This window comes from Eulemur rufifrons, chromosome 29, assembly GCF_041146395.1.
Source record: "Eulemur rufifrons isolate Redbay chromosome 29, OSU_ERuf_1, whole genome shotgun sequence".
In the NCBI taxonomy this organism is placed as follows: Eukaryota; Metazoa; Chordata; class Mammalia; order Primates; family Lemuridae; genus Eulemur; species Eulemur rufifrons.
In genome coordinates this window covers 94,340,165-94,360,542 of record NC_091011.1, presented here as the reverse complement: position 1 = coordinate 94,360,542, position 20,378 = coordinate 94,340,165, and the positions used below count along the sequence as shown (strand labels likewise).

The 20,378-nt window shown below is 51.4% G+C and overlaps 1 protein-coding gene across 4 annotated transcripts; it reads left to right on the top strand.

Annotated features, from left to right (window-relative positions):
• The first annotated feature begins 216 nt into the window (after positions 1-216).
• PDIA4 (protein disulfide isomerase family A member 4) lies at positions 217-19,969 on the top strand. 4 transcript variants are annotated; one of them, XM_069462221.1, is made up of 10 exons: positions 217-572; positions 7,310-7,487; positions 8,529-8,734; positions 11,237-11,375; positions 13,129-13,334; positions 13,480-13,638; positions 16,032-16,183; positions 17,182-17,338; positions 17,841-18,074; positions 18,753-19,969. In XM_069462221.1, exons 1-10 carry the CDS (start codon positions 485-487, stop codon positions 19,166-19,168), a joined length of 1,935 nt encoding a protein of 644 aa, XP_069318322.1. In that variant the 5' UTR covers positions 217-484; the 3' UTR covers positions 19,169-19,969. The 4 variants fall into 4 exon arrangements, with proteins under 4 accessions (XP_069318322.1, XP_069318321.1, XP_069318323.1 ...); XM_069462220.1 differs by having other exon boundaries at positions 17,179-17,338; XM_069462222.1 differs by having other exon boundaries at positions 13,115-13,251.
• The last annotated feature ends 409 nt before the right edge of the window (positions 19,970-20,378 follow it).

Genomic DNA, 20,378 nt, shown 5'->3' with positions numbered 1-20,378 from the left:
CCCGCCCACCGCGATGCCGACCAATAGAAAACCGATGCGTAGCCAGGTCCCACCCCCTCCGGGCCCCGCCCGCCGGCTTAGTTCTTACCCGCTCCCTCTCTCGGCCTGTGCGCTCCTCGCAAACCGAGTGGCAGCCTCTGATTGGTGGTCACGGCGCAGCCAATCAGAAGGGGGCACCTCACATTAGGGCTCGGAGTTTTAAACGCGCAGCCCCGGGGCGCGCGGAGGAGGGAGGAGCGGGGAGCCACTTCGGCGGCGAAGGAGGCTCAGACGCGGACGAGGCGCACGCGGCCCGCGCCCTCGCCGCGCTGGGATTGGCCGGCCCGCGGCGTCTTCCGCCCCCCAGCCGCCGGGGCGGACTTCCTGAGGGTTTTTTTCCTTCTCTCGCGTGTCGCTCGCGGGGAGAGAGTCGGTCGCTAAACCCGGAGGTCCCGGAGTGTCCAGCGGTCGCCGCGCGAGGAGGCCGCGCCCCGCACCTGGCGCCATGAGGCCCCGGAAAGCCTGCCTGCTGGTGCTGCTGCTGGCGCTGGCGCAGCTGTTGGCCGCGGCGGGCGCCCAGGGGGCGGACGAAGGTGAGCGGGCGAGCGCGCCGCTGGGCCAGGCCGGGGGCTCAGCCTCCGCGGGCTGGAAACCGTGCGGGGGCCCGCGGGTGGTGCGGCCCCGGTGGCGGTCGGGCCTCGCGCAGAGTCGCTGCAGAACTAGCGACAGGCGCCGCGCCCGGTGCAAACTTGCTGGAGTTTAGGGGCGGGAGCGGCGGGCAGGACTGCAATGGGGATCCCGGGGGCAGCGGGAGGCCGGGGCTGCGGACTGGGGCCTCCCGAGCTCCCACTCACTGGAAGTCCCCGGCCACTCGAGGCTTGGACGTGGAGAGGGGCGCAGAGCACCTTCTTTCCAGTTTGCTCAGATCAGTTCAGGCTGACTGCCCTCTCCCTTCTCCTGGAAAGGGGAGCGTGGGAACTGGTTAAAATTTCTAGGCTAACACGCCCAGGCAGTGTGGGGGAGAGGAGGGCACTGCTTTCAGAACAGGTTCTAGAGAAGGGGCGAGGACGTGAGGCCCCAAGTGGGAACTCTCTGGAGCAGCCGCGGGCAACAGTCATTTTATTTCTTAAAAAATGTGGTCTGTAGACTTGGAAATAATTAACCCAAGCGTTCTGGTTTGAGGGAGAAAGGGATGGCTTGGTTTGCGTCTTTTAGAAACTGGAGATACCATCCCTTATGCTAGCATTTATTCAGCACCTACTATGTACCAGTCACTTGCGTTCGCTGGCTTCTGGGAGTAAAGGATGGTGAGTGTGGTACCTGCGCACGAAGCGCACACTCCAGGGGGAACAATAATACACCTAGTAGTCATCGTTCCTACATGTTTCTTCGAAATCAGCTAGCTGCAAACATAAGACAACTTTGAAAATTAGGACGTACTAGTCAATAAAAGATTGTTACTCCTAGAGAACAGGACATCCCAGTTCTGGTGTTAACTTTCTTCCTCTCTGCCCTTGCTCCTAATCACTAGTCCTTTACCTATTGAGTTTGTTCCAATATAAATAAACTCCCTTTCCTAACATTAATGTGTAGGAGAATTATGAACTTTGTACTCTTTCAAACAGATTGAGTAATTTCTGTTTGGGTCACTGATTCAAAAGAGTGTCCAAATAGAAAAGGAAGTAAAAATTAGCACTCAGCGAGAAAAACACCTGCCGAGAAAGGAACCAGATAGAGAAAGGAACCAGATAGCGGTGCTGCCTACAAGTGTCTTGGGACCTTTATCCAAATCACCTGGGTGCTTATTTAAATGCAGATACCCGAAATATGCTGAAGCAGAATGCAGGGGTGGGCCCTGGAATCTGTGTTTTAAACAAGTTCTCCATTGATTCAAGCAGAATCAACTTTGGGAGGCACAGTAAAGTTTGAGGACCAGTGTGGGTGGAGGGTACTTTTTGGAACGTAGCTAAAAAACACTACTGCTTTGTCTTGGTTTTGATCCAGTGATTCTTTTTCTGGGGGATTCTTGAGAGACCTGGGAGAGCGGCAAACTCAGTGGACTTCAAGGGCCCTTAGGACCAGCAAGTTTATCCTTTGGGTCACAGGTCACTAATATGGTAAAGTCCTTGGGAAGCAGTTGCCTTTGGGGTCCCAGGAATCCCTGGGGTTGTCATGGCCAAAGGCAATCCTCCCAGGACCTGTACTCTCGGGTGGGGCTTCTGGCTCTTACCTTGACTCTTTCTTATTCCTGAAGGTGTCCCTCAGTGTGCTGTCACTCGCATATTTTCAAAGCCTTTAGCAGATAACTTGTCCAGCAGATTTGTTTCCAGGCTGCACTACTCCCTACCCTAGATGTTCCAAGTCTTTAGGTTTTTTGTTTTTGTTTGCCTCTGTTACATCGTCTGGGCACCTAAATGCTCCCCCCCGCCCCCACTTGGGTACTAAATACACCTTAAGCCCTGATGTTTAAGCCTCTGGTTGCAGGGCTTGTGTCTCAGATTAGAAGTTGGCCTGTGCTCTTCACATCCTTCCAGCTAAAAGAGGGAAGGAAAATATTTTGATCCTGTTTGTTTGCTTTTAGAATTGGTTTGTTTAGATTTAAAAATCAGTGGAAATTCATTTGTGTGTCTTGCTAAGGAACTGTTAAACTGCTCTGCTATTTTCATACCTTAGAGGTAATTATTTTCAGAGCCTTTAAAATGTGGAAAATCTAAATGAGTCCACCACTGGGCATAATGGGAAGAAAATATATTTTGACAATTCACCATAGCAGTTAAGTCGTCAGGACCTTCCACTAAGTTCTCTGTGCCTCAGTTTCTTCATCTGTAAAATACATGTAATATTCTTCCTTCAAGGGATGAAATCTGTTTAAGAGCTCAGCACAGTGCCTGGCACATAATAAACATCAGCTGTGATGATACTATAACCAATAACACATTTCTCATTTTCTGTGTTTACTATAAACTTTTCAGTATTAGCCTAATGGTAGAGTTTATCCAGCTGTTACAGGTACTTCTCTGGTGGGTACTAAAGAGTGACCAGAGGCCGGGTGCGGTGGCTCTCACCTGTAATCCTAGCACTCTGGGAGGCCGAGGTGGGAGGATCGCTCGAGGTCAGGAGTTCAAGACCAGCCTGAACAAGAGCGAGACCCCCGTCTCTACTAAAAATAGAAAGAAATTATCTGGGTAACTAAAAATATATAGAAAAAATTAGCCGGGCATGGTGGCACATGCCTGTAGTCCCAGCTACTCGGGAGGCTGAGGCAGAAGATTGCTTGAGCCCAGGAGTTTGAGGCTGCTGTGAGCTAGGCTGACACCACGGCACTCTAGCCAGGGTGACAGAGCGAGACTCTGTCTCAAAAAAAAAAAAAAGAGAGTGACCAGAGAGGACCTGCCTGTGTCCAGAATGCGCAGGGAACCCTTGTTGTCATCAGATGTGCTCAGTGGGAGTGGACAGGGATTGCAGCAACCTGGCCAGATGAAGGGCTCCCCATTTCAGAAGTCACCTCACTATGGGCTAAGCAATGTGGAGATGACTGTGGGTGGCTTCATTTGCCTTGTACTGAGGAAGAGTGCCCCCCTTCAGAAGATGCTAGAAGGTTTTGAATATATTTTCTATCCTAGAATGTCCAACTTTAAAAGTGAAGCCCTGTGAAAAGTAGTCTCCCTATTAAAACGAGGGGTGTTTTGCTTGCAGGGATGTGATGAGAATAGAGCTGGCACCTTCTCAGATTGCAGAGGAATCGATCCTGGGGTTGTCTGTGAGTTGAGGGGAAATGGGAAGTTAGGGGCCATGCCTTATTGCAGCTAAGAGTTCTTAATTATGTGGGGAATGCCCTGTCATTTTGTTTGTCCTTTAAAAAGATAAATTCTTTTTTTTTTTTGAGGCAGAGTCTTGCTCTGTTGCCCGGGCTAGAGTGCCGTGGCATCAGCCTAGCTCACAGCAACCTCAAACTCCTGGGCTCAAGCAATCCTCCTGCCTCAGCCTCCTGAGTAGCTGGGACTACAGGCATGCACCACCATGCCCAGCTAATTTTTTCTATATATTTTTAGTTGTCCAGATAATTTCTTTCTATTTTTTTAGTAGAGACAGGGTCTCGTTCTTGCTCAGGCTGGTCTCGAACTCCTGAGCTCAAATAATCCACCTGCCTCGGCCTCCCAGAGTGCTAGGATTACAGGCGTGAACCACCTCGCCCGGCCCGATAAATTCATTTTTTTTAAATGTCAAGAAATAAGTTGCTTCTTAGGAACGCTCTATGTCATGGTAACTTGTCAACATCCATTTAATGGGGAGAGCTCCATCACTAGTAGTGATGAGAGTCCATCTCAGGCTGAGCTTAGGTAAGAAAACATCTTTGTTTCCTTTTTGTAAAACTCACTCTGGAATGGGCTTGCCTCGGTGGCTTTTAGACCTCAGTGTAAACATAAATCTTATACCTGTGTATTGAGTTGATTGTTGAGGTTCCTAGGTAGACGAGTGGATTAGGTTCCCCGGTGCTTGCTTTCTGACCTTCCGCCAATCTTGTCATCTGCCTGCAAGTAAACGACTCTTGCTGGGCAGAGCAGTGAGAGTGGGTATGACAGCCCATGACCCCTACCTACCTGTGAACACACAGATGGTGTTAGGGAGTGTGGTGCCCACTGGCCCCCAACTGGAGCAGAGAAACTGCAGAACATCCCAGCATCAAGCCCCCAGGTCCTTTAGGTGGGCTTTCAAGTGAAGAGTATTCAGACTAGCCTTTGGAAAGCCTCTGTGACCACAGTCTCCCTGGTCAGCATAGATCAGTTCAGGACTCACGGTGCTTACAGGATAGTTGTTGGTGGGATTCCTGGAAGTGCCTGGGGCAGTGGCCTGTAAGGACCAGTGTGAAATCCAGAGGTTCCCAAGAGCATTAGGTCCTGATTCAAGAGGACGGGGCAGATGCGCGGGCTGCCAGTGTCCAGTGGAAGGGGATCGGGTCTGATGTGAGTGTGAAGAAACCAGCCTAGGCTACCAGCCCTGGAAGAGTGTTATTCCTCGGGCTTAGTCTTAGTCAGTTAATGACATCAGAGCAAGATGAGTATTTTAACCTCACAAGGTTCTTTCAGAGAAACATGTAAATAAAGCAGGCAAGATTTTCTGGGTACTACAGAGCAGAAGTTCTCTCCTTTTCACCCCCTCTCCTCAGGAGTCTAGGAAGATTTGAAATAGGCGGACAGGAAATCCTTGGGCACGTCGGGTTGTTATTCTTCAGTGTGAGGAAGCTGCCCTTTCCTCCTTGGGAGGAAGTCAGAAAGCACTTGCTGGTGGGCCCAGCCCCTGCCTGTGCTGTCACGAACGCACTCCCCCCCAGAGGTGGAGGTTGTCTTCCTCCAAGCCCTGCCCTCCCGCGCTGGGGGCGGTGGGCAGGGGGCAGCTGGCTTTCCTGCAGCCTTCCAGCCCAGACGGTGGGCGGGGTGCCTCCTGGTCGCAAGCTAGCTTTGTACTTCTCAGATGGGTGGGTTTGCTTTTAGCATATAGAACTTTTCTCCCTCCCCTGACAGAGAACTCAGGTCTTAAGTTAGAGGAATGTGCGAGTCAGGAAGAAGTAGTGGGTTGCTCAAAGGGAAAAGGGTGAGTGCAGGGTGACCAGTGTGCAGGTGGATTTTTAGTTGCCTTTTTTGTAATTAGTTTGCAGATTGGTAAATTTTAACAATGATGAAAAAGCTGCCTGCTCCACCCATGTGGTGGGGCCGTGTGGGGCCATCGCAGGCTCCCTCCCTGGTCCGAGCAGCCACAGAGCCAACACTGGGCTGGTTAGTGGAAGACCTCGAGTCCCAGGGGTTCCAGGATCTGACCTCACCCATAGCCCCAAATAGTAACTAGCAGCGTTGATTTCTTTCCTGGGATGTGTCTCTAGAAAAGAAGAATTGGCCCCTTGAAACATTCTGCCTTCAGAGTTAATGAAATTATCAAGCTTTCTTTGCTCAATTCTATTCACAGATGTCACAGTAGCTTGAGAACCTGATTAATAAGAATGGTGATTCCATACTTCTATCTATCTGTAATTTGGCAAAAAAATTAAAAATTGGGGCTGGGTGTGGTGGCTTATGCCTGTAATCCCAACACTTTGGGAGACTGAGGTGCAAGGATTGCTTGGGGCCAGGAGTTTGAGACCAGCCTGGGCAACAGAGCGAGACCTCGTGTCTATTAAAAAAAAAAAAAAAAATTTAAATTAGGTGGGCTGTGGTAGCATGCCCCTATAGTCCCAGCTTCTTGGGAGGCTGGGGCAGGAGGGTTGCTTGAGCCCAAGAATTCTAGGTTATAGTGAGCTATGTGATTGGGCCACTGCATTCCAGCCTGGGCAATAGAGTGAGACCTTGTTTCATAAAAACCAAATTGAATTGAACCTTGACAATAAAATATATGCAGTTTCTCGAATTCTGGGAAGAAAACTTTCCAAGCAAAGGTGTAATGTGAGGGGGAATAAATATTCCAAAAAAATATTTTGACGGATTCCTAAATTTGTCATCCCAAAATAACTTCCACCCGGGAGATTAATCAGGGGTGACTTCATAAGTGTAAAATGTGATTTCCCGCCTTCTCCTTCACACTTCAGCCTTTCCCTCAAGGATTATAAAACCTATAGGGCTGTTTTTTATGAGTCTGAAGTAAAATGCCACCCCTTTCAGAGATGGAATTAGTATTTTGTCCTCGAGAATGAAAAGTTGAGAATGAGTACTTTTCTCCTATTTGTACTCCTTTGGGGGCCAGGAAGGTCACTCATTCATGGGAGGTTTTACTGAGGCCCTCCATGTGGAAAGCATACAGGAGGAGGAGGAGAAAGAATATCAGTGAGAGATAACCTTGCCTGCTGGGGGGAACCACAAAACGAGGTGCTTCTGAAGTGGAAAGCATGGGATGCGGGCAGGGGAGCCTGTGCTACAGGGGCGAGGCCTGGCAAGATGGCGGGGGGGGGGCAATGTCAGTGCCCCCTCTTGGCACTTGGAGGGGGCGGCGGGGGGGGGGGAGGGCAGAGGTATACAGAGCAGGGCAGAGGGCCGCGAGTCTGGAGAAGGGGCATCCTGCCCTCAAGTCCTGCTGGAGCACTCGGACTTTAAGTTCTAGAGCTGTGGTTTTCACATATCATTTATCTGTGATGTCTCTTTAAATGAAAGCTGAAGTGGCTGCCCAGTATGCAAACTTAGAGCAGAATTGCTGGCAGGAGGGAGGCCTGATGTCACCAGCTCATTCCAGCGTGGACCCCAGGGACCACCCAGGACTCAACACATTTTTGGGCTTTTGGGTTCTAGGGAAGTTTTAAGGAGGAGAGTTGCCAGTTTCCTAACCAGTCTGGGTATCTTCTGCTCAGAATCTTCTAATGGAGAAAATGCCATTGAGGATGAAGAGGAAGAGGAGGAGGAAGATGATGAGGAGGAAGATGACTTGGAAGTTAAGGAAGAAAATGGTGTGTTGATCCTAAATGACGCAAACTTCGATAACTTCGTGGCTGACAAAGACACGGTGCTGCTGGAGTTTTACGCTCCGTGGTAAGGACCACGTTCTAGTTCCTGCAGGCAGGCAAGCCTAGCACAAATGTTTTATGTAAAACATCTAAATAGTTCTTTTAACAGGTCTATGAGGTTATATTATTCCTGTTTTATAGATCATCAGTTCTTATACTTTTTGGTGCAAAGACCCCTTAACACTCTTAAAAATTGAGGACCCCAGAGAGCTTTATATGTAGGTCATGCTTATCAGCATTTACCATATTTAAAGTTAAAACTGAAAAATTTTAAAAATATTCATTGGTTCATTTTTAGTTAACAACCCATCATATGTTAACGTCAGAATACTGACATTCTTGTAAGTCAAGGAGCCTCTGGGAGACTCCACTGTATACCCAGAATGAATGAGAAAGACAGATAATGTCTGTGTAAAGAATTTTGACGTCACAGGTGCCCTGGAAAGGGTCACTGGAGCAAATTGTGAGAAACTTAATAGAAAAACCACTGTTTAGAGATGTTGAAAGTATTTGCTCAGGGCAGAGCTGGAATTAAAACTAGACTTGTTTGATGTCAGAACCCCTTTGGCCTTCCCTATGTGTGCCTCTCTTCCAAAGGGCAGATGTTTCCTCGAGCTCCCGTTTTTGCATGTCTTGGTCTATTTTGTGTTGCTGTGACAGAATATGTGAGGCTGGGTAACTTGAAAAGAGGTTTATTTAGATCGTGGTTCTGCAGGGTGGGATCATGGTGCCGGCATCTGCTTGGCTTCTGGTGGGGCCTTGTGTTGCTTCCACTCATGGTGGGAGGTGGAAGGGGAAGTCACATGGTGAGGGAAGGAGGAAGCCAGACTTTCACCCACTCCCACATTCCCAAGAGGGCACTGGCCCACTCATGAGGGCTCTGGCCCTGTGGCCCAAACCCCTCCCCCTAGGCCCTGCCTGCCGGCACTGCCACATTGGGGATCCAGTTTCAACATGAGTTTTGTCAGGGACAGACCACATCTAGATCAGAGCAGTGTGTATTGTTGGATTTAAATCTCCACAGATACAGCTAACCTTTTTTTCCTTCCCTAAATCTAATTCTTAGGTGTGGACATTGCAAGCAGTTTGCTCCGGAATATGAAAAAATTGCCAGCGTCTTAAAGGATAATGATCCTCCCATTGCCGTTGCCAAGATCGATGCGACCTCGGCATCCATGCTGGCCAGCAGGTTTGATGTGAGTGGATATCCCACCATCAAGATCCTCAAGAAGGGGCAGGCTGTCGACTACGAGGGCTCCAGGACCCAGGAAGGTGAGCTGGTACCTGAGTTGTTGGAGCAAGCCGGGGACCAGGACTCCTTCCCCCAGGAACAGAAAGTGCAGGGAGTGGGATTTGGATAATGAAAAGGAAGAAAAGTTGAGTGGACCAGGGACTGACTTCCTCAGGAGCACCAGCTCTCTGCTGGAAAGTTTGGGGTAACTGAGATTAAAATTAAACTTGTTCTTGGATGGGAGGGGTGTCTTCACATTTCAGACCATGAAACTCAAGATCTGGAGCAGGAGCGTTAAGAAATGACATCAGATTCTTGGAGATGTTCTAGAGCAGTGGTTCTTAATGGGTAGCGAGCATCAGGGTCACCTAGAGGGCTCATTCAAACAGATTGCGGGGCCCCAGTTGAGTTTCTGATTCAGTATGTTTCAGGTCAGACCAAATAATTTGCATTTCTTGCCGTGCTGCTTGTGCAGAGCCACAATTCCAGGGAGTCTTGGGAGGGCGTCTGCAACGTGGCCAGAAGGGTCCCTGCCTGGCTTGCATTTGGCACTATGTAAATTTTATTATTAACGAATGAGCAACTAAAATTGTGTCTTTTATCAAGGGCATGCCTCTTTTAATCACTAAAAAAGAAAATGATGCTGCATTTTCTGTTCCCAGTGTGGAATATTGGAAAGAACATTGACTAGGATTTAGATCTTTATGGCCATAAAATAGGCGTGTGTCCCGGACAGGTGCCTTCCCCTGGCTGGCCTCGGGTGCTCCCCTGCAGAACGTGAGGTAGCTGGGTGTGAGCTCACAGCTTCTTCACGTGGGTGTGAGAGCCCCTCTTCTGCTCCTGTAAGCAGTGAGAGCCACTGTGTGGTGCACCAAGAAAATGTGGTCCTCGCTTCTGTTGACTTTTAATTTCACAGTGTATTTGTCTATTGACTAGGTAACATGTTTATATGCTTCGTAATTCAAAGACGTGTATAAATGAATAGTCTTTCTACCCTGAACCTGGGTGATCCAGCTTCCCTCCAGAGTGGCAGCTTAGTGTAACTAGTTTCTTCTCTATTCTTCAGAGATACTTTGTATATATGAAAGCAAGTATGTGTGTGCTTTTTCATTTTTACAGTTAGCACATCTTAAACACCATCCTGCACCTTCATATTTTTATTTAACAAATGTTGGCCAGGCGTGGTGGCTCACGCCTGTAATCCTAGCACTCTGGGAGGCCGAGGCGGGTGGATTGCTCGAGGTCAGGAGTTCGAGACCAGCCTGAGCAAGAGCAAGACCCTGTCTCTACTAAAAATAGAAAGAAATTATATGGACAACTAAAAATATATATAGAAAAAATGAGCTGGGCATGGTGGCACATGCCTGTAGTCCCAGCTACTCAGGAGGCTGAGACAGGAGGATCGCTTGAGCCCAGGAGTTTGAGGTTGCTGTGAGCTAGGCTGACGCCATGGCACTCACTCTAGCCCGGGCAACAGAGTGAGACTCTGTCTCAAAAAAAAAAAAAACAAATGTTTCTTAGCCATATCAGTGCATAAGGAACTTAATCTAAAAACAAGTTGAAAGTAGCATGCTTTTATTATTTAAAAGTAAATACGCGTATATATTTGGAAACTTGTGACCAGTGTTTGCGAGGGAGGGACGTGGCCCATCTTGGAACCTTTAAACCGAACATCCTGTGTGTTAGTAATGGGCCTTCCCCGTGTTAACTGGCCCGGGACCTCCAGGTGTGGCGGGGCAGGCGCTTCACGCTGTGCCTGCGTGTGACGGTGCTGCTTGTGCTCACTGCGGTTTGAGAACTGCCGCTTTGCAGGAGCGCTTCTCATGCTTGGCCCCTTGGTGGATTCTACAGTGAAAAACAGAAGAGTTTGCAACCACTGGTTCCTAAGAACCGCCCGGCAACTTTTCTATGAGAATGTATCCTGTGTCCACTCCAGACATTGCATCTGTTTCTGGGTAATGAGGCCACAGATGGGCATTTTTTTAAAAAAGCCTTCCCAGGCAATGCCACACAGCCCGGGCAGTGGGACCTGCTGCTCCTGTTATGTTTCTCACCTTTTGCACACAACTTACAATATGTGTGATATGCTAGTGCTAGGCGTGTATGACTAAGTACATGTTTTGTATGTGTTTGGGGGGGGTGCCCCAAAATTGTATTAATAGGCAGATGTGAGCAAAACCACTGGGAGGTGCTGGCCCGGGGTTCACCTGCAGTTAGTGCCGTAGTCTGGTAGTGAAGGAAGTCTCGTTCCTCAGCTGGTCGTAGGCCATCTAGCAAAGTCTGCAGGTCGTGCACGTGGTGGTGGAAATACGACGGGTGGCTGTTGGGAAACGGTGGACTTTCTGAACCTTAGCTGTACCCTTAAAGCTGTGGAGGTGGCCCAGGCTAGAGGTGCCCTGGGTTTCAAGAAGTCAGACATTCCTTGTTGTCCTTGTGGGCCCTGCCACTCTCTCTCTTCCCCCTCCCCACCTGCTTCTGGAGAGAGGTGAGGTACCTGCAGGCTCGGGGTCCCCGTGTGCTCATTCTTGTTTGGTTTCTTTCAGAAATTGTTGCCAAGGTCAGAGAGGTGTCCCAGCCCAACTGGACACCTCCGCCAGAAGTCACGCTTGTGTTGACCAAAGACAACTTTGATGAAGTTGTGAATGATGCGGCTATCATTCTGGTGGAGTTTTATGCCCCGTGGTAAGATGGTGTTGGTTTCATATTACTAGGATATTGATCAAGCCCTTCCTGTATTTGGCACCCTGCTGGGCACTAGGTGCAGGTGGCAGACCCAGACGGCAGGCCCTTGCCCATGTGGCAGAGGAGCAGGTGGATGGACGTTGTGGGTGAGGGTGAGGCGCGAGTCTCCCAGAGGAGGGATGGGCGGAAGGGGGCTGTTGAAGTGGGTGTGGGTGGAGCCACCAGGAAGTCCTTTCTTTGGCAGAAGGGACCCAAAGAGAAGAACATGCCAGGGTGAAAGGTAGAGTGGGAGCCAGTGTAGGCTGATTTGCGCGGTGCCCTGCCTGGGAAGCCGAGGTGGCTGCTTTGCCGGGCAGGGAGACAGGCCTGACAGTTTCGCGGATGAGCAGTGGCGGGGGAGTCAGAGTAGTCGGAGCAAAGGGCAAAGAAGACTTTTCAAGGGAGAGGTGCGGCTAGTTCTAGGAGGGCCGTGGCCCTTTCCAGGAAAGGCCTAAGGGGCCATTTATCTTGGTGACTTTCTTCTGATTCTTGAGTGGGCTTGGTGTTTGTCAGCATGTGCTGTGTGGACCAGAATGGAAGCCAGTGAATTGTGAATTGGGAATATGACCATCGGGCCAAGAAGAGTGGCCTGAGGTCACCCTTGCTCCAGGTAGGGCCTGGATGAGCCAGACCCCCGGCTCTCGGGATTCTGTAGCAGAAACCACCGCACCTGGTGACTGTTGAGTGTACAAGTGAGAAGAGAAGGCAGATGGGTGGCTAGAGAAGGAAGTGAGTTGGGGGACAAGAAAGGAAACTTCTGGTGCATGTGGAGAGCAGGCAGGCATCCTGATGACCTCCTGTGATGCTGGAGAAACGCCAGCCCTTGTTTTGCTGCGCGTGGGGCACTGGCCTGGTGGGAGGGAGACCAGTGCCGCAGCCCCTCGCTGGCTGCTCTGTGGTCGCCCCGGAGCTGGGTAGAGCAGACCACCGTACGGCACACGCTCAGGGAGTGAGGGTAGTGCACGTTCGTCTCGTTTGTGACACCTCAGAGAACTACTGTCCTTTTACTTGCAAGTAGTGTCCATGTTGCAGGATGTATCCTATGGTTCGTATGGGTGTGCTAAGAACTTTGACAAAACAATGTTTTATTTTAACTCGAGAGCGCAGTGCGTGTGAGGCCCTGGCCAGGCATGAGTCCTCAGTTCTTATTGTGCAGACGGGCTGTTTCAGCTAGTCTTAATTCTGAGTTCCCCTGGCTCACTCATTTTCTGCCTGGGTGGGTTTGTTTAGTGAGGGTTTGTTAGACTCTCGAGTTCTCCACACCACGTTCATGTTCCTACCTCGGCCCTCCCCTCACCCTTCCTCCTGGGGAGTCCTGTGTAAGTCTTCCTTGTCCCCGGGTCCCAGCTCAGCCGTCACTGCCTCTATGCAGCCATCCCCTGACTTGTATCTCGCCAGCCTCTAACTCCCCAACCAAGAAAATCCTCTCCCTCCTTGGGACATTGTCTGTCTTGGCCTGTCCCCCGTATGTGTGCATTCACACAGGCATGTCCCGCTCAGTGTGTGGATGCCACGCAAAGAAGCTCATGTCTGTCCTGCTGGCAGCTCCTGAGGGCCCTGGCTCAGCGCCCTCATCTAGGTGGCATTCAGAGGTTTGCGGGTGTGGCCAAGTTGCTTGGGAACACAGGATGGGTTTCCCTCCTGTACCTCTTTTAGCTGGAAGGTGAGTCCACACTGGAACAGGCTCCTGACAAAACCAGCTTCCTCTTGGCAGGTGTGGACACTGCAAGAAACTTGCCCCTGAGTATGAAAAGGCCGCCAAGGAGCTCAGCAAGCGCTCACCTCCGATTCCCCTGGCAAAAGTCGATGCCACCGCAGAAACAGACCTGGCCAAGAGGTTCGATGTCTCTGGCTATCCCACCCTGAAAATTTTCCGCAAGGGGAGGCCTTTTGACTACAATGGCCCACGAGAAAAATACGGTATGGCTGCTTCCTTCCCCCCTGCCACGGTGGGGAAGGGAAGCTCCCTGGGAAGTGCTGGGTTCTGGTGCGTGTCAGCAGGGCATGGGCATCGGGAGACAGACGGTCCTGGGGGCCCCTGCTCAGGCATGTGCTCTGCTCCCAGGGATTGTTGACTACATGATCGAGCAGTCCGGACCGCCCTCCAAGGAGATCCTGGCCCTGAAGCAGGTCCAGGATTTCTTAAAGGATGGAGATGACGTCATCATCATTGGGGTCTTTGAGGGGGAGAGTGACCCAGCCTACCAGCAGTATCAGGATGCCGGTGAGTAGTGTCCCTTTTGGCTGAACAAAACGTGTGCACCCAGGCTGGCTGGCCATCGTTGCTAGAAAGTTTGCTGCTTTTGCATGAAGCTCCTGGGACATCCGTTTAGGGGATGGTTTGATGAAAACATTGAGATAGCAGCTGTGGGAATAAGCTTCCTGCTGTGCAGTGGGGGCTGGGGTTGTCCCTGTTGCCCTCCTTACGTGTGTTGCCCACACCAACTCGATGAGCCGGGCTGTACCACCTCCTCCTGCGAGGACCTGTCTTGGCTCCTCGTCTGCCTTTCAGGAGCCCCTTCCCGGAGCCCCTCCTCTAGAGGGAAAGTCTTCTGGCCATCAAGTGCAGGTCTCTGAGTCAGACTTGGGTTTGAGTTGTGGCTCTGCCCGTTATTAGTGCTGTGACCAAGGGGGTGATCTTTGCTCCTAAGTACATCATAAGTGCTAGTCTTGCTGTCGGAGAGTAAAATTATCATGAACAGCTGTCCGCAGCAGTGTTTGGGGGTTGGCAGTTGCTCCATCCATTGTCTGCCCATCTCTGGCTCCTGATGCCCGGGGACAGGTGTACTCGCCATCCCAAGTGGCCTCTTGGGGGTGAGCGAAAGACACTTAGGATTCTCTCCATCCTTATCAATTTCTTGTCAGTGCCCCCGACACACAAACCAAAAACAGCTTGGTTTTCTACTCCACAGTACTAATTATCATCTTTTAAATGCGCTGTTTGCCACTTAGTGCCAGTTGTGTTCTGCACGATAACTATTGTGCTAAATCAAATGCACAGTAATGTAATAAAACTTACAGTAGAGCCAAGTTCCCTTTGTGTTTCCTCAGTCTGTTGCTTAGGTAACCTTGTCATATACTCCTAACTAGTCGATTAGGAAGAAACTTGCAGAGGAAAACCCCAACCCACCCAGAACTGTGGGCAGCAGTAAAGTCCCAGCCCCAAGTCCAGCTTCAAGTCACACGTGTTTATGTGCTTGGAAATTCCCAGGGAATCTGTTAAGATTTGGATTCTGGGGCAGGCCTGGGCCCTCCGCTGCAGGGGCTGGAGTCTGGTTTGACTCAGGCAGGGGCAGGGCTGCAGGTGGGGTGAGACCCCCGGGGCTGGTGTGTCTGCTCACTGTGGGAGCCTGGAAGGAGCCAGAGACAGCCCCAGGGATGCACGGGGTTCTGTGGGGAGGCCACAGGGGCAGAACTGATGGGACAGCTGGCAGGGAGAAGTGGAGTTCTTGATGTGACTTTCTCCACCTGAAGCCACTGGTGACAAATACCGGGGCACCTGGAGCCATAGAACAGTTGGGAACCTAACATTTGGGTGCCTCCTGGATAGATGGGTTGCTTTGCTTAATCCTCCCCATATTCCTACAAGGTAGATTTTAAAGTCTCCATTTTACAGAGATGGAACTTGAGGCTCAGGGACATTAATAACTAACACACCTAAAGTTACACCATTAAGTAGGTCACGAAATTATGATTTGAATCTAAGTCTGTCTGACTCTGAAAGCCATAAGCTTATCTAGGCTGTCCCCCACTTCCTCCGCCTTCCTGAAAACGTGGTTTATCATCTCTACTATGTGTGTCAGGAGTGTCGAACCTCCAGCCCGAGATCCCTTCAAGGGTGGGTGACACCCAGTGTTTAAATCACAGCATCAGCTCAGGGTGGGTTCCGATGCCTCAGTGAGGGGGGAGAGGGGAGGGGCTCAAGGTGAGTTTACCTGTAGGGTCTAGGGCAGGGGTTGACAAACCAAAGCCCCCTGCCTGTCTTTGTAATTGAAGTTCATTGGAGCACGGCCACACTTGTATGTTCCCACGCTGTCGGCTGCATTCGTGCTGCAGCAGCAGGGTTAAGTGGTCGGGACAGACCATGTTGTCCTCAAAAGCAATACTCTTCACTGTCGGATACTTCCCAGAATGTTCTCCAAGCCCTACTGTAGAGCATCCTCAGACAGTGGGGTTTCATCTTAGAGTTTTCACAGCATTGAAATAAAAGCATATAGTTAGCCAAAGAACTACTTTGAGGGCTCCAGCCCACAGACAGCAGCCCACTAACTAAAGGAGGAGATTTAAACCCCCATGAAAGGTGCTGGATGTAAAAGCTCAACCTAGGGCTGTATAGGAATGTGTGGTGCTCACGCGATGTCTGAGAATCAGTGTGCTTCTCGTCATCATAGATGTCATCTGACAGTAGGTCCTGACAAATTAGCTCCCATGAATATTCAGTTTATTTTTGACAAATTTCAAGATACAGGATTTAGCTATTATATTGAGTTTTTAAAAACAAACTCCCTTAAGTGTTTAAGCTCTGGGAATTGTCCACACAAAATTTACTGTGGTAATGTCCAGGTCTTCTGCTTAGTTGTCTGAGCAATAACTTGCATCTTATTGTTACCTTTTCAGCTAACAACCTAAGAGAAGATTACAGATTTCACCACACTTTCAGCACTGAGTTAGCAAAGTTCTTGAAAGTCTCCCCAGGGAAGTTGGTTGTAATGCAGCCCGAGAAATTCCAGTCCAAGTATGAGCCCAGGAACAACGTGATGGACATTCAGGTGAGCAGGGGCTCTCCAGGTTCTAGAAGGGCCCAGCAGCGCCAGCCCCGCCCCCGGCGGGCGTGAGGAATCTGAGTGAGCCGCTTCTGAGGTTTTGCAGCATGGAGGCTTCATTCTGTCTGTGGGATCTGGGACACCTTTCCCAGCCCCCTCTCGCCACCCCACAGGTTCCTTGAAGTCACAGAGTGGGAGCACAGCCAGAGGTGGCTCCTGGTTTGCAGGAGGGAGGGACTGGGGGGCTCTCACACACCTGGCAGGTCATGGGGCCTGAGGCCGCTGGCAGCGCGCCGCCTGCTTTTGCCTTAACAGTTGCTCCCGCTCTTCGTACCTCCTGGCAGACGAGCACCAGTCTCACTCGGGCGCCCATCCCACTGTGGGTCTGGCCTGGGTGGCTGGCGGCTCGGGGTGAGGGCTGCGGAGCGATGGCAACCCTTTCTGTTCACCAGATGGAGCTGTTGAACTCGGCAGGTGGATTTTGCCTTTCTGTCCACTCCTGCACCCCTGCTTCATCTTCCGAAAGGGTGTGACCGCAGCTCTAGGAGGGCGAGCAGAGGGAGCTTCCCGCCCTAGGGAAGCCCGGGTCCGGTTCAGTGTTTGAGTGCTGCGTACTCGGAAGCGCCTCACGTGGCAAGTTTTGCACAGCTCAGTCCACGTGAGCTGCTGGCGTCCGGGAGCCCGGCCTTCCCGAGCAGTTCCTGCCTGGGCTTCGTGAACCTAGGCCCCCAGGGAAGGGCATGAGGTGTCTGCCTTGGCCTGAGGAGCCCAGTTAGTGTTGGCTGGAGGAAAGGGAGCCCAAAGGACAGCAGGGCATTACTGGGGTGTGCTTGGAAGGGGCACGCCCAGAGTGTCACTTCCTGAGACCGACCCTTCAGATGTCTCCACTGCTGAATCCCTTCCCAGCACACATCTGCACTGCGCTCACTGGCAGTGGCATTGAGGGGTGTGTGTGGCCCCTTTGCTGTTGGGGCCCACTGTCACCTGTGTCCTTTTTGAAGCAGGGTTCTACAGAGGGGGTGGCCATCAAGGACTACGTGGTGAAGCACGCCTTGCCCTTGGTGGGCCACCGCAAGACCTCCAACGATGCCAAGCGGTACAGCAAGCGCCCCCTGGTGGTCGTCTACTACAGCGTGGACTTCAGCTTTGATTACAGAGCTGGTGAGGGGCCCTCCACTGTGGGGGGGAAGGGGTAAGGGGACTGTCACTGTCACCCTGGGGCTCTGGCAGGTTGATGGCTTGGGTGCATCTTTTTTTAAATTTTTTCGCTTCAGCGTCATTTTTCCTTCTGTTCTATACAACTGTCCTTTTTCCCTTTTTAGCAAGAAGGGAGCTTAGAACCAAGTCCAGCACCCTCTTAAAGTTGAGGCAACGAGACTTGGAGGCTTGCAGAGGCCGCATGGCTAGGCCTGGAGCAGCCTCCGCTTAGGCCTGCACGGCCGTGCCAGCTGGGCGCAGGTCTCACGGGGCTGCTGGCTCACAGCATGGCCTGCTGCTCACAAAGTGTGGCTTTTTCAGGAATGCTTTTCTCTTGGCTGAGGTAAATCCGGGCCTTGTGCCTTGTCGGAGAACACCAGCGGCAGAATCTTAACCTTCCTGTCAGTGTGAGTTGGCACTGTGGCTCTCCTTAGCCGCCCAGCTCACAGCCCTCGGTCCGTTTCAGCTACTCAGTTTTGGCGGAACAAAGTCCTGGAGGTGGCCAAGGACTTCCCTGAGTACACCTTCGCCATTGCCGACGAGGACGACTACGCCACAGAAGTGAAGGACTTGGGGCTCAGCGAGAGCGGGGAGGACGTCAATGCGGCCATCCTGGACGAGAGCGGGAGGAAGTTCGCCATGGAGCCGGAGGAGTTTGATTCCGACACACTCCGCGAGTTTGTCATGGCTTTCAAAAAAGGTGAGCTGGGGCTGAGGTCTCCCCTCAGTGGCTCTTGTCCTGGGCATGTGGCACTCTGGCCACAGGTACAGGGTCAGCCAGCAGTCCCCGCCCATCCTGGTGCACACGGGGCCTGACATCCGTGTCCAGGGAAGGGCCAAGTGTGGCTCCAAGCTCCAAGCCACCGAGACAGCTTAGAAGTTTTGGGACAATTGGGAACTGAGGCTTTAAATGGACTGTCTCTGTGGATCTTGGTTGAGCAAGTGGCTGCAGTTTTGCGGTGCTGGCCAGATGACAGGCAGACCACGTTGCCCTGGTGCTTGTCTTCCCGGGGCTTCTCCGCACCGTGGCTCACCAGCCCATAGTGCCAGCTCTCAGGAGCTCCTCCTCTGCACCGTGTAGCGTCTCTCTTATGATGGCCTCCCTGGACAGGACCCATTAGGCCTGGGGGTGCTACACCCCCTCTGGCTTTTGCAGCAGTGGGAAGAGTAGAAGATACCCATTAATCAGAGAAATAAACTGTGAATTGTTAGAGTGGGGCTGTTGGAGACAAGGACCTTCCTGGTCCTGGCAGCATGTGACTCACCCTCCCTGGTGACCACCCATCCTCCTGTTTCACCGCCTGGTTCAGAGAGAGCCACCAGGGTCCGGGCTTTTTCAGCACTGACACCCCCTCCCCTGCTTGCTTTTCCTTGGCAGGGAAACTAAAGCCGGTCATCAAATCCCAGCCAGTGCCCAAGAACAACAAGGGGCCAGTTAAGGTCGTGGTGGGGAAGACCTTTGACTCCATCGTGATGGACCCCAAGAAGGACGTCCTCATCGAGTTGTACGCGCCGTGGTGTGGGCACTGCAAGCAGCTGGAGCCCGTGTACACCAGCCTGGCCAAGAAGTACAAGGGCCAGAAGGGCCTGGTCATTGCCAAGATGGATGCCACCGCCAACGATGTCACCAGCGACCGCTACAAGGTGGAGGGCTTCCCTACCATCTATTTCGCCCCCAGTGGGGACAAAAAGAATCCAATTAAATTTGAGGGCGGAGAGAGAGATCTGGAGAATTTGAGCAAGTTTGTGGAAGAACATGCCACAAAACTGAGCAGGACCAAGGAAGAGCTTTGAAGGCCTTGAGGTCTGCGGAGGGTGGGAGGTACCGGACACATGGCATTCCAGCAGTGGCGGCCAGGGCACCCGCGACAGCCTGCGGCCCAGGCCAGTGACACAATGGCAGTATCACAGTTCTTTTTTTATTTTTTTTTTATGCTTTGGTATTTCACCTCATGTTTTGAATCCTGAATAGCCATGAATGACTCAACAGTTTAGTCCAGATTTTTACGGAGGATACACCTATTTTTATCATGTGGGGGTTGGTTTTTTTTTTTTTTTCTTGGCACCTTCTATTTTCTTTACTGTTTCCTCAGAGCAGATAAGTTGAATCCTCTCTGTGTGAAAAATTTTTTTTTTTTAATTTAAAGTTTAAAAAACCTTTGCCAAATCATGTGGATTTTGCCGATTTTTTATCATTTCTGAGGAATTGTTAGTGTAAGAAGATTCAGCTACTGTTACGTGTTAGTTTTTGGTTTGTTCCTGTCATGGCACAAAGTGAGAACTGTCACCAAGCACCCTGCCGAAGATGACATTTCCGTCTGACCTGTGAGCCGCCTGCCCATCCAGGGAGAGGCAGTGTGCCCAGGCAGGGCTGGCTGTCACTGTGCCAGCTCCCCGCAAACCAAGGGCCAGGGTGGAAGAACATTGCCCAGGGTCCGCCAGACCCTACTCAGCTCCAGGGAGAGGCCACCCCACTATGTCAGAGTCCCTGTCGTTGGAGTAGAAATGACCTCAGACCCAGACATGGATACTTCAGGGTGGTAGAAAAAAGAGGGTAGGCTGTCGTAATGGAATAAAAACATTATCACAACTGAACCGCAATAACTATATTAGCAAACGTCCACTGTGTGCTGGGACCCTGAGGGGTGGGGCAGGAGCTGGGTGGAGCTGAGGCCGTGCAGGGGCCTGGCCCGGGCCTGCTGAGCCGGCTCCCTGTTCTGACCCCTGAAAGTCCTAGGGTGGGGGGCTTCAGAGGTCTCTCCCGAGCACGTCTGCTTTGGGCTGGGGCCAGGGGAGGGTGGCGGCTGGATCAGCCCTTCCGCAGAGGCGGCTCTGGGCCCCGCAGGTTCTGTGGCTTGTGTGTGATGGGAAATTTCATTGCAAGAGTTTCCTGGCCTCATGGAGTTTAGCCGTCTTCATCGTTCTCACCCCACTGCTCTCCCACCATCCACTCGTTCCTAAGTCTGACTGAAACAAAAGTGGTGAGGGCAGAAATTCTTGCGTT